Raw genomic sequence first — 15,845 nt, 5'->3', positions numbered from 1 at the left:
AGCTGCACTTTATAGGCCCAGGTGTAGCTCAGCCCTCTTCAATTAGCTGGATTGGGCTACCCTGCTCCAGTGCAGTGGCACTGGGCTCAGTCTGTCCACAGAAACCAGCTATCCTGTGACACAGCACTGAAAGGCTAACCGAACAGGTGCTGTATTTTGCGGATACCAGTCCCGGGGAAGAGGGGAACTGGACACAGAAATCAACAGATGTAGCAAAGAAGCAATTTTTATCCTTCTTTATTTGTTGAAAATGTCACTTAAAAATAGTTCAAAATAAAAACATTAGAAAAATTGAACTTGCATAAGTAAATAAATCTACATGACAAAAGATCAAGTGGAAGGCAGCTGACACGGAGCATCCATCTTAAGACAGACTAACCAGAACCTATTTACAAAGTACTGTAAACAAAGTAACTATGGCAACACTGCTATCCGTTTGACATGGCTTCCTTTCCTTTATTTATTTAATTTAATTTTATTTTTGGCTTGTTACGCTCAGTACATGCGTCTGTTCCAAAAACGTACTAGCACATCCTCCAGCACATTAAAAATCTTATAAACATGCATATGTACACAGCATGGGTTCAAATAAACTCTGAACTAGATGGATATATTTATACCTTTTGCCCAGGACTATAAGTCACAGTCTGGTTTAGTTCACTTATTGATTACAGTTCATGAGCCAAATGTTGCTTGGGTGTGTGCATAAGTGCAATGCCAGCTAGACAGCAGACACAGCCGAGCTGCTGCCGGAGCATGGGGTAGATTACTGCCTCTCCTACCCTGGCTCCCCAAAACTCAGTGAAGTTACTCTGACAGGAGCAGCACAGGGATGTTACTCGGGAAGTGGGAGAACCAGCTTCATGACACCCAGCCACACACCAACATTTCACACTTCTACCCTTCACAAGTGAATGGATGTTAAAGCCCAGTGCCCATGCAATGAGGCATGGACAGATTGCCATGGCCAGTGGTCAGCTTAGTACAGTTCAGCTTCACACACTTACTGCTGATGTGCGAGGAGTCAGAGAGCTGGTCGCTTCAGGGACCACCTACCATCGAGAAGTAAGGACAGGGATGGTGAATGCTGGCCAGAGCAAACAAGGCCCAAGATTTTTAAAAAAAAATCAAACAAACAAACAAAACAAGATCACCCAAACAAACTCACAATAAAATGAAAACCCATTTTAAAATGCTCCACCGTTTTTAGAATCCAGCTTTTCAGCCTAATTGCTTTTCATTCCCAAATGCAATTTGCCCCACTCAGGTTGAACTTTAATTGCAATATGAGGGTTATAATTATTCCCTGTAATATTTCCTTCATGAAGAACTTAAAGAGTAATGAGCTATGATATGTGTCTATATCTCTTTGGGACACACTGCCCCTTGATATTCATTCTTAACAGTTAGAATACTCCAGACCTTCTGCTAAAATTAACGATGTATTGCTAGCAAAGGAAAAAAGGCAACAATAACAAAACAAGGGGAACCCAGAGCCAGATGGAAATGCAATATGCAGTCTATATATACACACCGTATGTGTTGGTGCTGGTATTTCTGCCAGCAATTTGTAAAAACTGTATAAATTCTTATACAGGAGGGAGACTGATCATTGCTGCTCTTGTCAAAGCATAAATGTAAATATTTTTCCTATTGCAACAGAACATTTTTTCCTATTATAAAGCCCCTTTGGGGTGGACGGAGTAATTAGTTGTCATTGTCTTTTTTCATAACCAAGGTGAAGGAACTGCAAATGTTTTAAGTAGGGGGGAAAAAAACCTAGCAACCCCTTGTCAAGCCAAGTGTGCATTCCATAAAGAGGGGAGCACATATGGCAAGGTAAAAGGACTGGGAAAATATAAAGCTTATTCACTACATGGACATTTAGAACGTGAAAATGTAACAGGACATAAGTATTAGAGGTCATGCATTAGAAACAGGCCTTTGGGCAAAAGAGAAGTTAACTGTTGTGTTAACCATTAGCTGCTAAGAGGCAGTTCCAGCCAATGTGACTTCCTGATGTGCTAATGACAGAAGAAGTTCCTACTGCTCCAAGGAGTTAAATTAAAAATGTCTTAAAATGTTAATTGCACATTTTCATCTGTATAAAGGCCACATGGGAACCACACTATTGCAGGGCACTAGCTCACTACAGACAACTAAGGGTGGTGGAGAGGAATATGTGGAGGGGAAAACTTCCATTCTTGATTTTCAGAAAACAAGTGCTAGTTGCTTTTTGGTTTTTACTTGACTCCAGCTCAATAACATTTCCATTCAATAAATTAAGTACCGGGCACGTTAAAAAGAATAAAAAGGAAAGCATAAAAAGTGCTTACATTTCCTTTATAGGAAACCACTGTCAAATCCCTCTTCTGAGTGGCAGTCATTTGCAGACTTCTTATTTGCTTCCAGTAGCAGGTACAATGAGGTATTAGTTGCTGCAGATGAATTGTGAATCGTAGACCCCTTGCTGACCATTTTAGCTGTTGACTATTTACTTGTTTGTGGTATGTGTTATATCCTTATGGAATAGAAACAGACTATTTTTCACTACCACTTTTTTTTTGTAACAAAAAAACCCCACCACAACAAAATAAAATAAGGAGCAAGAAGCAGCAAAGCATCCAGTTCTGCTTCCCAAGAACGCCTGAGGTCACACGCAACTGCCAGCAGCTTCATCCAGAATTCAAGCTAAAACCGAGGACTTGCGCCCAGTCTCATCCCTGGCACATTCATCAGTTTGCTTCAATAGCCTTCTGACTAACTTCTCTAAATCTTTTCTTGATTTCAGCTCTTCTTCCAAACATTGTTTCATTTTTTTACTCTCCTGTGGGGTGAGGAAAAAACCCACTATATTTATTCTTATCAAAGTTCAAAAACCTCATAGGCCCAAAAGAGCAAAGCATTTAAATATGCGGTTAATGTTAAGTGCATGCCTAAGTGCTTTGCTGAATAGTAGTAGACATAAGCATGTGCTTAAGTGTTTTGCTGTAGCATGGCCTTAATCGTCACTTAAAAGTGGTGGGGGGAAAAGCCCCCCAAAACCCAAACACACCCAAAGCAGGGACATTTGACAAAATTTAGTGCTGGTTTCCAAAGAGTCACAGACCGGGTCACTTGTGGTTTGGAATACACTAAGGGCCTGATCCTGCTCAGCCAGATCCTGCTGCTCTACAGATCCACATTGAAGTTACTGGGACTTCACATGGGCATAAGCATCCACCTGCAGGAATCCCATTCCAGGACCACGACTTCAAGGCCCTCTGGTAGTGGAGTGATGTCAAGAAGATCCAGAACTGGGGTGCAGGGGAAGGGAAGGAGGGATACTTCCCTCTCCTACCCCAACGGGGATTAATTTTTACATCCGTTTATCATAATCCTATAAAAGGAACCCTGAGGTCCGTAGAGATTAAAGGAGACAGGACAATTAAAAAACCAATATATGGCTGCCAGAGGCTAAACCCTGCTCTGTACTCTTCATATACTGACACAAAGTATAGAGCCCCACGGATCCTGCAGCCACTTGGCACATAGAACTCCTGCTGACGTCAATAGGAAGTGTGCCTGTCAGGCAGCTGCAGGATCAGACCCATAATTTTGAAGCCATCTCAGCCCTCAAACAAAGATTGGCTAATTGATAGAATGTTGGTAGAGCAAGGTCACCTGTTTAATCACTGCTCCTTACTGACAGCACATGCAGAAATGCTCTAATTACCTGCTTTAATTCTTTGACCTGATCTTTCAGTGCATAAACCGTGTCTACCAGACTTCTAGAAAATAAGCAGAAAATTAAGATAAGAGAGCTGAGGTGCAGTAAATCAACATCAGAATGAGGTTTGCATACAAATAAAGAGTTAGTTGTGGGAGGTGCTGGCAGTTTGTATTTTATCTTAGGCTGCTTATTTCAGCAGGGCTATTAACATTTCTTGAGTTAAGTATGTGCCAGCACCTCAGTGCTGAGGGTCCATCCATAACACCTTGTTCTGGAGTCTCAGCAGAGGAGCATTTAAACGTCACAGCCATCAAAACAGTTACCAGAACATGTGTTTATCTAGGTCTCAACAACAAAACATACAAGGCATTTACATCAAATGGTATGCATGGAATATGGATGGATGGCCACAAGAATGAATCTGTCGGGGCTCGGCCGGAGCAGTAATGGTTTTACAAATAAATAACCTCCAATGGAATTATGCTGATTTACACCAGCTGAGGATCTGGCCTCCAATTTTAAAAAGAAAAGGAGCTAAATACAAATTGGAATCAGTCTTGTACTCCTCGCCACCTGAAACTCCCAGTGAATATAAAGGATGCACTGGCTATATTCTGACCTGAGTACCTATATCCTTCCAATAACACTACACAGAGAAGACATGGCCTTGGTTTTTAAGGTATCATCCAAAATCCACTGGAATTTATCATAAAGTTTAAAGCATAAACACACAAATAGGGAAGCCTCTAAGCAGCTGACTAGCCTCACGCACTTTTCCTCCGTGACAGTCTGACCATTGCTTCTTGTTTCCTCTATGATGATTTTCTCTTCCTCGGGCAGTAGGACCTGGGGTATGGAGTCTTTACGAGAGCCTATAAACAAGAGTTGCCAAACAAAAAGAAAAACTGAAACCTTCCACAACAGCTGACACCATTTAGAAATAACAAGCCTAATTGTGAACTGGCTCACCCTAGTCGATATTAGGATAGTTCATTGGGAAACGGCTGGAGGTGGAATTGGGTCCCCCATTCAGAGCAAGTCTAAGTCCTTGTGTTGCCTGCTAGCATTCATTCATTAGTATTTATAGGACAGTAGCACCCAGAAGCTCCGGTCAGGATGGGGTCCCTGTTGCGTACACATGTCCCCTGCCTTAGATGGTTTCTTCAAATGCCATGATCAACATTCCTCCTTTGAGCTAACTTGCCATTTAAGCCTTGATAACACACTAGTTTCTGCGCAAACATTGTGCATCCAGGAGTAAAACTTTCAACAGCATGTGCAGAGCCAGACACGTCAAGCCTGCTAACAACGAGAGCAGAAGTGACTCCTCTAGATCCCCACAGTGCCTACACTGCAGTATGTTAAATACCCACATGGAGTCAGCACCCTTAAAAACTTGTTTTTTGAGTGATTCCCCATGATAGCTGTGGCCATTCTCAATCTAAGCATCAGGAATACGGAAAGAAGGTACAAAATGGGCAATGGCCTAATTCAGCAAAGCACTAAATCACACGTTTTAATATATAAGCATGTGTTTAAATCCTATTGACTTCAATGGGACTTTAGCAAGGATGGACGTAAGCACGTGCTTAAGTTAACTGGGGCTAAAGCAGCAAATGGCAAGTTGTTGGAGGCGCTCGCTGAATCTAAAATTATCTGATTGCTTATAAATTAAAGTATTTGTTTAGGGTAGGAACCATTAGAAGATACATGTTTCATGGATCCCAATTTAAAAATGTTTCCTCATCAGATAGTTCACCAGTTGAATCTGATCTCTCAACAGCACTGATAAATAGCCGTAGTTCCAGAGTTTCAGAAAATGTTAGATACTCAGGTTCTCATGAAGCAGCTTGTTCTTAAACACGCGGCTGATCAAGAGATAATATTCAAGCTTCCTTTCAAAAGCTACCTACCACCCTGAGATTAGCATCAGTTTCTCTTACTCACAGCCACAGGCACAAACTAAGTTTGTTTAATTCCTACCAAGTGCTAGTGAAGTAGCTGTGTACTACAACCCAGAGCATCTGCCATCTTACCTCCTACTTGTTCATCCTCTGTGACAGAAGAAAAACAATAGCAAATAAACCACTAAATGTATGAAATGTTCTTATCTTGATGATTCAAACACCACGGTTTCTTTGCACAAGCTTGACTGCCGTATGTTGCAACACTGTTTTTTTCCTAAGAGGTGATCATCATTTCAGATACCTTGTGAATTATGTAATATATTTGTGTGTCTACCTGAACTGAGAGTTTGCTGAAAACCTGCACCAGTGCAATAGGCCTCAATAACTTTCAGAATCTGGGCATCCTCTTCTAGTGCAGCAGTACCTGCAAAACATTGCAAATATTGGCTAAAAGCAATATATTTTGGCTTCTTTTTTCTCTCTCAAAACCCTTGCAACAAACTCACTTACGAGGAGAGACAGCCTTGCTTGTATGACAAATGGTATTGTCTCTAGGAGAGGGGCAGAGGTGATACTCTCAATTCAAAGGAATGGAGAGCTTTGCATTTCACATGAAGGCCAATTAAGTGGAGTGGCGCCTACCTTTGGCTGAGGTCTGACTAAAGGAAGGACGGGGATCCTGGATAGCAAGTGCTGTGAAGAGTCAGGTAGCTACTACCCACGGTATGAGGGACTTGCAGGGGAAATAAGTGCATTTGTTAAGAAGTTGCAGGCTTAAAACCCCACTGCCAGGATCGTTGAGAGAGGTACAACTAAGAACTAGGACTCAGGAAGTCCTGATTTCTAATCCTGGCTTTGTCACTCTCTCACTCTGTGGGCAAGTCATTTATCTATTTTAGGGTTTTGTACTGCCACTCTTCACCACAGTATCTGATCCACTTCCATGTGAAAATCAAGTTATGTCCCAAGTAGACTTCATGGAGTCTCCAGCAGGTCTCCCACAACGGGATTAAAAAAAAAATTGGTGGGCAAGAAGGGGAGTTAGATTTTATCAATTTCTTTTTTGTTGGCAGGGGTTTAGCAGTACAAGGAGACGCCTGCATTGGGAATATTATTCTTATGTTGGAAAGCTTTTTTGAAGAGATAGGTTTTGCAATGTTCCTTAAAGATGGGCAGACGCTGGACTGGCCTGATCTCCTCTGAGAGTTAATTTCATAGCCAGACCCCCTTGACAAAGAATGTTTTGCCCCCAGCTCTCACAGGCTTCTTTCTTGGGCTTTGTGATCTGCATTGTCCTAGAAGAGCACAGCTATTGTGATAGTTCATAGATTGAAATTCAATTTAAACCATTAACTGCTTTGAAGATTATCCTTTCGGTCCCTGTTTCTCTATCTGTATGGTGAGGATAATAACTTCCCTACCTACCTCATCGTGATTTTGTGATGCTTAAATCAATGGTAAGAGTGATATAAATCCTAAGCATTCCCACAAGGGTCTCTCAAAACTAAGATAGATGGTAGCTGTGCATGGCATAGTGGGAAGCTTATGAGTATGATGAAGGCTTTCAAAAAATCTTAGAAACAAAGTACCTTTAGTTATTTATGTGCAACATATGATGCATTGAACAAATGGCTCTGTTTTCATTTAAAATCTCATGTAAATTACGTTGCAAACAGAACTCCCCTACAGAAAAGGAAACACTTACTTTTTCTAATAACAAACTCCTCATCAGATGCTTTTCTCTCCGTTTTCCTTTTAGGAAGAAACTTCTTCATGGTCTTTGGACTCTTGCTGGAATCCTATAGAGAAACAGACTTTCCTTCTAAACAAGAGCCAAAGATAGCTAAAATAGTAAAAGCGGCAAAGAGTGGCACCTTATAGACTAACAGACGTATTGAAGCATAAGCTTTCGTGGGTGAATACCCACTTTGTCAGATGCATCTGACATATTCACCCACAAAAGCTTATGCTCATGCATCTGACAAGGTGGGTATTCATCCACGAAAGCTTATGCTCCAATATGTCTGTTAGTCTGTAAGGTGCCACAGGACTCTTTGCCGCTTTTACAGATCCAGACTAACACGGCTACCCCTCTGATACTTAAAATAGCAAAGCAATTCTGACTGAATTTGGTTCATTGCATTATGCACTAAATTCCTTTGTAAGCAGTTATAAAGTTAAGGAAACTTCACAGCACTTAGGGCTATTCCCTGCACTAGGTCCGTGTGCACAAATCCCAGTAAAAGCAACGGGAACTGTGCATGTGTCTCAGGCAAATGACAGGGGAATAAAACACAATCAGATGAAATATAATCTTTTGATAAGTGACTCACATAAATTCACTAGAAATATCAGTATGATCAACTTTTCTGTGGTCAGTTATAAAATTCCCTATAGAATTGGATACATGTTAATTCCTAGACTACAATTTATAACACAGAACATATCATAAATTATATATTGTTTATATATATACACACACACTATATCTGTGTGTATAAAATTATAAACACCTTCCCACACACATATATATGAAATATAGGCATATGCACACAGAGTTAGTGTCTGATAAGATTGTAAAGATAAGAAACAAGTGTTTAGTTCTTTTGTTGAGCCATAATCATTCTTATTGATTTTGAAAGCATTTGTATATGACAGGTTATGTGTAATATAAATATCAAGGGTAAAAGATCTAGTAACTAAATAAATAACAGGGGTGTCATGTTTTTCATGCAATGCAGCCTTTGTGTCACAGTTCTAAATATTTTTGGTGAGCCCGTTCAAAATGTATTTACCAATCAGAATTGAATCGTGTTGTAAATTATTAAAAGCAGGCACAATTAGGAAAAAGCAAACGGGAGAGGAAAGATCTGCTTAATAAAGGTCACGGCACAAGCATTCTATGTTACAATAAGCCAAAGAGATGTATCTACCCTTACCTTTAAGATATAAGACATCCTCTAAAATGAATATGTAAAGAAAGAGAAGATGAGTGTGAGTGGTCGATGATTTTATTGACCAAGTCCATTTAATCAATAGTTCTAAAACAACATTTAAATGTTAGTGTTGCAATTAATGTGCTACAAGGATAGTCACACCCTCAATATCAACATGCAAAAGAACCAAAAAGAGCATGGTTTCATGCAAAATTATGAATGTTGAAAAATTAATTAAATATGAAATACATGACAAGCAGGCATTAATATACTCCTAATACAGGAAAAAAAGTAATCATGCTTCAATGAGTAGTAGTAGGATGTCAGTAAATATTGCCTATTTATAACCATACATCTTAGAAATGCAATAAATCACGAAAAATCCAACCTCAATATGCAAGCTAAGGCACTGATTCTGCAGCTGCTCTGCATGCACAACTCTCACCCAGACTTGTGGAGAAGCTGTAGGATCAGGCTCAGGGGTTTTGCTCTATGCTCAGATTTGTTTCAAGAACAGTAACCATTTCTTCAAGTCAGCGGGGGTGAGGGAACATTTGGTGTAAGGGTGGCAATGCCCGCTGGCGTGCTGTGAACTGTGTTTTCTAAAGTAGAATGGGACCCTTTCCTAGTGAAATTATTTTTTCTCCTGATCAACATCCCCCTAAATGGGAGACTGCTACAGTGCGAGGCATTGAAATACACCAGAATTTTCCTTCTACTTCACGAGAAATAGTTTTTCCCCTATAATCATCGTCAATATGGCCCAAATCCTGCCCTCTCCTCAGCAGACACACTGGGCTCTCAACACAGTGGAACCACTGTGGATCTGTTGCAGAAGAGGACAGGAAGGTGCCAGAAGATTTTGCAGGGAGGTGTCCACACATGCTGCATCCAGTACGGGCCCACAGCATAGGTTTCTGTGGTATCCATTTGCTCTGAGGACAGTGTGGAGTGGACAGGGATGACTGAACCTCTAGTCTTCCCTAGTGTGGGTTGCAAAGGCCACAGAAACTATTCCAGTCCTTAGGCTGGATTAGCAGAGTAGCTCCCTGGCCTGATAACCTGCAGTCAGGTGTTCCCCAGCAGTTAGACAAGTTTCATGGCCAAAGTACTGAGGGCTAGATTTGCTCCTAGAAGCAGCTCTTACTACAAATGTTTTTGTGGGGTCTCTGGGAAAGACCCAGAGACCCTATATGACATGGGTTTTGAGGCAAGATTCGTCCTCTAAGTGCACTCACGTGGTGCCCTCTGACCCAACAGAAGTTGCTGTTTGCACAGAAATGTGCTGCTGTAAGAAGAAACCTTGCAAGTCGTGCAAGGCAGGTAATTTTTCAAACTAGGAAATGTGTGTCACACCCCATTACCCCAAATCCGTACATGAGAATTTACTGATGGGCACCTGCTCTGTAATTTCAAATTATGACTAGAAACAGAACAGGAAAAATGACCCAGTTTAAATGGAAATGGCGACACTGATACACAGTGCGTAAGCAGGCTTCTGGGGTTTCCTGAATGCAGCTAGCTACGAGAAAGAGCACATGAATATGTGAAATTCCGCCCTACGAACAAGAAACCAATTGAAATCTCAGTGGATGTCTAAAAATCTCGTATCTTTCCATCAAACTCTGCGCCTCCCCCCCAGACAATAATGAATTTCTTTCAATTGAAGCTCTAAATTCTCTTTACAGAAATGGATTTTTAAAATCATTTTCATATGTCTCATAACAGGAACCTGACCTGGTCTGATTTCTCATCCCCATTACATGGTTCTATCCATGAGGTTCAGCCTAAATTTTAAAAGGTCTTGTTCAAAACCATTACTGTCCACCAGGTAATTGTGGGAGGTGTGAATTAAGAATCATAGGCGTTGTGTTGAAGCCCTTTGAGCCACTTAGTGTGTGAACAGAAATGTTATGCCTTTAAAAACAGGGCCAAATTCTGGCTTCTAGTGCGTGAACATAGCTCCAGTTGGAGTTCATCTGAATTTACCCAGGTGTAACACCAAGATCAGAATGTGTTTAAAATTTACTTTTTTCCTTCCTGCTCAGAGTGGGCCAATCAATTAGTGTACATTCCAGATGAGTCGTGTCAGGTCTGGTTCTACTTGGAATTGGGGTTCTGATTTGCAAAACGCAAACGATTCTGAAAAGGTTTTTTATTTTTAAGCTACAAAATGGTGCAGGGGAGGGGCCACATACAGATCCTAGCAGATGAGGTCCACTTCCCAAGAACCCTCTTCACAATTGGCGCTTACGAGCACCCTGCCAGCAACCTCAGTAGGGTGGGCCTGAGCTGAATGGCTCATTCCTAGATCCAACCCTGCAAAATGCATGTGAGGCATGCTGATAGGGCAGTGAGACACACATCAGCTACACATGCTGTGCCTGATCCGTAGACGTTAAATAAGTGGCTTTTAATTGACAACCTGGAATCTTTCCATGAACACTAGCTTCACTTACACATTGTCATATTAAGGTTTGTGTGGGTGAGGGCTGGGGGCTGCCACCAGAACGTTGCTCCTTAGCACACAGGGCATTGCGGACATCCACTTTGTGTGTGGGATCATCACAGCCTGCCCCATGCTCAGCAGAGAGTTTTTCACAGTACTGTAGGCTTCACGCACCAGTCACATGGTCATTCTCTTATCACACAACAGTTGTTATGGAATCACCATTAATAAATTCTCTTCTAGAGAAATCTTAAGCTGTTTTCTAGACATATAGTCTAATGTGCTGTGTTGCAATTACCCAGTCATAACTTGTGAATGGGATTCAAAGGGCTGTGGTGTCAATAGTTATATTGGTCAACCTAGACATTTTTGGCCTATTTTAAAAGAAAATTCATTTCTTATTGCAAAGCAGTGATTCATCCTTAGATTAAAATGCAGTAAATGGGCAACAGTTTGTTATATATGAAAACGGTTAGTCAACATTAGGGACTCGGAGCATGGAAAGATTAAGGGATCTTAAAACCCAATTTAGTTTCCAAAATAAAATTTCTGATTTTTCTTAATTAAAAAAATCATCTCAACTGCCACCGTGATGTCTCAACCCCCATCCTAAATAATTCACTCCTGCAGCCCACAGACCCCCCCGCGCCCATCAGGTTTCAGAGTATTGCAGGCCCTGAGAATGAGCTGTTATAACAGAAGGGTGGCTGACACAAGCCTAGGATGCGTCTAGGACCATGAGACAGTAATGTTCACACCTTCGTTGTAACCAGGATGATTGGTGATTCAGCTGTTTAGTCATCTACTGCTACCGGGAACATTAAACAATTACTCAGTTTATTTTAAGGGAGGGAAGGATAGTCTTGTGGTTAAAACAGGGGACTAAGAATCAGATCTGGGTTCTATTATGGGCTTCCCCACCGACTTCCCATGTGTCACCTAAGCCCTGGAAACTGAGTTTTTTCAGGGGGATAATACTAACAGGGGATCTGTGATCTAGCACCAAAAATACAGGGTGGAGAAATATAATCAAAATTAATAGTGGTTTCCTTCCCACAATTTTCTGTGTTGAGCCCAGTTCTGAAGTCCTCATGTACATAAAACTCTCAAATGGAGGCTTTGCCTAAAGACTGCAGGACTGGAATCAGTGGAAAATATAAACTCTTCAATCCTGCAAATATGTATATACTTAACTTAAAGCACGAAACTTTGTTCCACTGACTTGGTGGGACATACATGCTAAGTGTTTGCAGGATCAGGGCTTTATTTTGTGCAGTCCTTTAACACCTATCTTCGTTAAAGGTCATTAAACCTACTCCTTTCTACTATCATCATGCAAAACAACTCTGTGCACAAATGTTAAAGATTTCTATGAAAGGCACAATATCCTGCATGTATCCAAGATTACCTCTTTGTAACCTAGAGCTGCTGATGGTCTGAGTGGAGGAGCGGGTCGGAGACAACTTAAGGTCCAGGCTTTAAGGATTTTGGGTGGTTCCAGTGGTCCGCGAAGCTGTCCAGTTGAACTAAAAGTCTGAGAAAATACCTGATGAGATGGTGAAAGCTGTTTGCCTTCGCATACAATATATGAGAGGGGGGAAAAAAAGACCTTTCTCCATCTGAACTACTGTAAGGTCATGGCTTACCACAAAGATAGCAAGGGACATTAGAAAAATGACGTGAATAGCTAGCTACAGTGTTAGGTGTGAACTCAACAGTCACAGGCATGATGAGGGCTCAGAACCATGACCTCAATGTGAAAAATCCTGTAGCTCTATAAACTGGTCTGAAATCAACAAGATGAAATTCAATGATGACAAGTGCAAAGTACTTCACTTAGGAAGGAAAAATCAAATGCACCACCTCAGAATGTGGAGTAGCTATCTAGGCGGTAGTACTGCCAAAAGGGATCTGGGGGTTATAGTGGACCACAAACTGAGCAGGAGTGGCCAATGTGATGCAGCTGCAAAAAAGGCAAATATGATTCTGGGGTGTATTAACAGGAGTGTTGTATGTAAGACACAGGAGGTAACTGTCCCGCTCTGCTTGGCACTGGTGAGGCCTCAGCTGAAGTACTGGGTCCAATTCTGAGCACCACTGTTTAGGAAAAATGTGGACAAACTGGAAAGAGTTCAGAGGAGAGCAACGAAAATGATGAAAGGTTTAGAAAACCATTTAGTCTTGAGAAAAGAAGACTGATGGGGGACCTGATAACAGTCTTCCAATACGTTAAGGGCTGTTATAAAGAGGATGGTGATCAATTGTTCTCCATGTCCACTGAAGGTAGGACAAGAAGCAATGGGCTTCATCTGCAGCAAGGGAGATTTAGGTTAGATATTAGGAAAAACTTTCTAACTACAAAGCTAGTTAAGCTTTGGAATAGGTTTCCAAGGGAGACTGTGGAAGCTTTAAAAACAAATTGGACAAACATCTGTCAGGGATGATCTAGGTTTACTTGGTCCTGCCACAGCAGAGGGAGCTGGTCTTGATGACTTCTCGAGATCCCTTCCAGCCCGACATTTCTATGATTCTGTGAAACTAGCTAGATACAAAACCATCTGCTTTTGTCACATTAGGTAAGAAGAAAGCCTAGCGTCAATATTGAGATCCAATAAGTTCAGAAAGGACTGGAATGGTACAACATACTTACAGAATGAGCACTCCAGGACTGTGTTTTTGATATTGTGCTGCACGTCCCTTTGGTTAGCCTTTGCAAATGGTCGAGCCATTCGTGCAAATCCTGGCTGCTGTTACAGGACACTGTGATTCGTTCTATCATGTTCCCTGCATTAGAGGATTAAATTACATTCCTTATAAAATGGCATCAATCCACCAAAGAGAGAAATTCAGCCCAACTCATTCTGACAAGAAGCACCTCCTGTGTTTGCAGTGCGATATGGCTGGGAAAAAAAAAAAAAAAAAAAAAGCACCGCATCCCAGAGGAGGAAGGTACAAGTCCCTTTATATGGGCCTGTTCCAAAGCCCAATTAAGTCAGTGGGAGCTTTTCTTCTAGCGTGAGTGGGCTTTGGGGATCAAGCCCTCTGTGACTCTGGGATGACTATATCTGGAATAGTGTGCTCAATTCAGGGCACCTCATTGCCGGAAAGATATTGACAAACTGGAGGGAGTTCAGAGAAGATCAGCAGAAATGACCAGGGTACTGGAGGGATAAATGTGTGAGGAATTATTAAAAGCTAAGTGTAGCTTCACTAAGCAGTAACTAATGGGGGCCATGATAAAAGTCTACAAATATTTACAGGGTTCAAATGCTAATGATGCAGCCAAAGTACTGAACATGATACAAGGTTGGTCTAACTAGGAGTCATGGGATGAAATTATGAAAGGGAAATTTAGACTGAGTATTAGGAAAAGCATCCTAGCCGTGAAATGTTTTGGGCTGTAGAATGATCTGTCAAGGGACCCCAGAGCATAAGACATTTATAACTAGAATGGATAAGAAATTAGGAAATATAAATCAGGAAACAACACTGCACTGGTCAGGGATGGATTGGATGATCCAGGTCTTTTTCCATTTCTAGCTCTGATGATACTCTGACTCAATGCGCAGAAGTAGTGGCTTGTGAATCAACTGGTAGTAGATTACGGAAGTGATTCCCAACATTTTCAGAGGACTGTACCAATTTAAGCAGACCTTGGCTGTACCTTAAACTCCCCTCTTTCCTCAGCATACAAGCTACTGGTAACCCATAATGGAGTCTGAAGCAGCCTGAGCACAGTCCTGGCAGGTTAAACTGCACACAAATGGGTCAGAAGCAGACCCCGTTCTGGTCATCAAGGGAGCTGGACACACAGAACTCAGGTGTCACAGCAGCATAAGAACAAGAACAGATTAGCATGTCGTCGCAGTGAAAGCGTAGAGCATCTCAGAACTACTTATACAGTAGCTGCTGCTCCCCCCGGACAGGACATGCAACAAGTGTAGTGACCTGTGATTTCAAAAGCTTGCTCGGTCCCTTCGGTTCCTTCCAGTTTTGTCAGCGTCATTCCGGTTAGTGGCAGTTTTCCCTACAAAAAGAATTGAGCATGATTCAGACTCTACATCTATCATTTTTAGCCAATTTGCGTTTCTCAGGAGTCACCACCAGAAATCATTGAAGGCTTCAGGAAACCAGAAAAGATTGCCCTTCAGTCTGTGGATCTAGATTTCCCTGTCCTTAGCAGGCCAAACACAAGGTCAAGTCCATTAAAGGAACTCCCATGCTAACTGAATTATAATAAATTATAGTACCTAGCTCTTCCATAGATCTCAAAAGCTTTACAAAGGAGGGTCATTTTCACTAACTTCCATAAGCCTCTCTTAGGAAAAGTCATGTTGCACAACTGAGCTGTCAGTCTCAAATCAAAGCCAAAGAATGCCCATCATGACTCCTTACTATCGTCATGATTGCTCTTGTACATGTGTGCTTGAGTGTGATAAATCAGCACGAGGCTGTTCCTTTCTTGGGAATTATTTCATGCCTCCAGTAGGCTGTGGGGATTAAAGCCAAAACAGAATGACTTCCGCCACTCAGTAGTGTGGTAAGCCCCCAAAAAATGCATTGCCTGGAGCATTGCATTATGTAAAATGGAAATTATCAGCCTATGGTTAAAAAAAAGGTCATAACGAAAGCTTTTAACCAGGCATTACTGAGATGGGGGTGGTACACGCCACCAACACCCAGTCTGAAGTTTCTATTTGGGTTCAGAATGGTAAAGCCATGTCAGCATTTATTGTGCATGCACCAGAGTAATTGCTCAGAACTCTCTGAGTATAAGAAAGTGAGATATTTTAATTTAAGGGCACTCATGCTTGTGGAAACTATCTAACGACTCCCCATGC

The 15,845-nt window shown here is 41.5% G+C and overlaps 1 protein-coding gene across 7 annotated transcripts in view; it reads right to left on the bottom strand.

The window, feature by feature from the left end:
- Positions 1-243: 243 nt before the first annotated feature.
- ARHGEF6 (Rac/Cdc42 guanine nucleotide exchange factor 6) overlaps positions 244-15,845 on the bottom strand; it is a 50,821-nt gene continuing 35,219 nt past the window's right edge. For 3 of the 7 annotated variants that reach the window (XM_074962696.1, XM_074962701.1, XM_074962703.1), the window contains exons 13-21: positions 14,953-15,031; positions 13,655-13,788; positions 12,413-12,550; positions 8,559-8,579; positions 7,325-7,418; positions 5,954-6,043; positions 4,485-4,584; positions 3,716-3,770; positions 244-2,827 (exon numbers count right to left, since the gene is read on the bottom strand). In XM_074962696.1, coding sequence (XP_074818797.1) covers positions 2,687-2,827; positions 3,716-3,770; positions 4,485-4,584; positions 5,954-6,043; positions 7,325-7,418; positions 8,559-8,579; positions 12,413-12,550; positions 13,655-13,788; positions 14,953-15,031 — 852 coding nt within the window. In that variant the 3' untranslated portion in view covers positions 244-2,686. The remainder of the gene's footprint in view (positions 2,828-3,715; positions 3,771-4,484; positions 4,585-5,953; positions 6,044-7,324; positions 7,419-8,558; positions 8,580-12,412; positions 12,551-13,654; positions 13,789-14,952; positions 15,032-15,845) is intronic. The other 4 variants (XM_074962698.1, XM_074962702.1, XM_074962699.1 and 1 more) reach the window with 3 other exon arrangements.

The sequence above is a fragment of the Natator depressus genome, chromosome 9 (genome assembly GCF_965152275.1).
Source record: "Natator depressus isolate rNatDep1 chromosome 9, rNatDep2.hap1, whole genome shotgun sequence".
Classification (NCBI taxonomy): domain Eukaryota; kingdom Metazoa; phylum Chordata; order Testudines; family Cheloniidae; genus Natator; species Natator depressus.
This window is presented reverse-complemented; position numbering and strand designations above follow the sequence as displayed.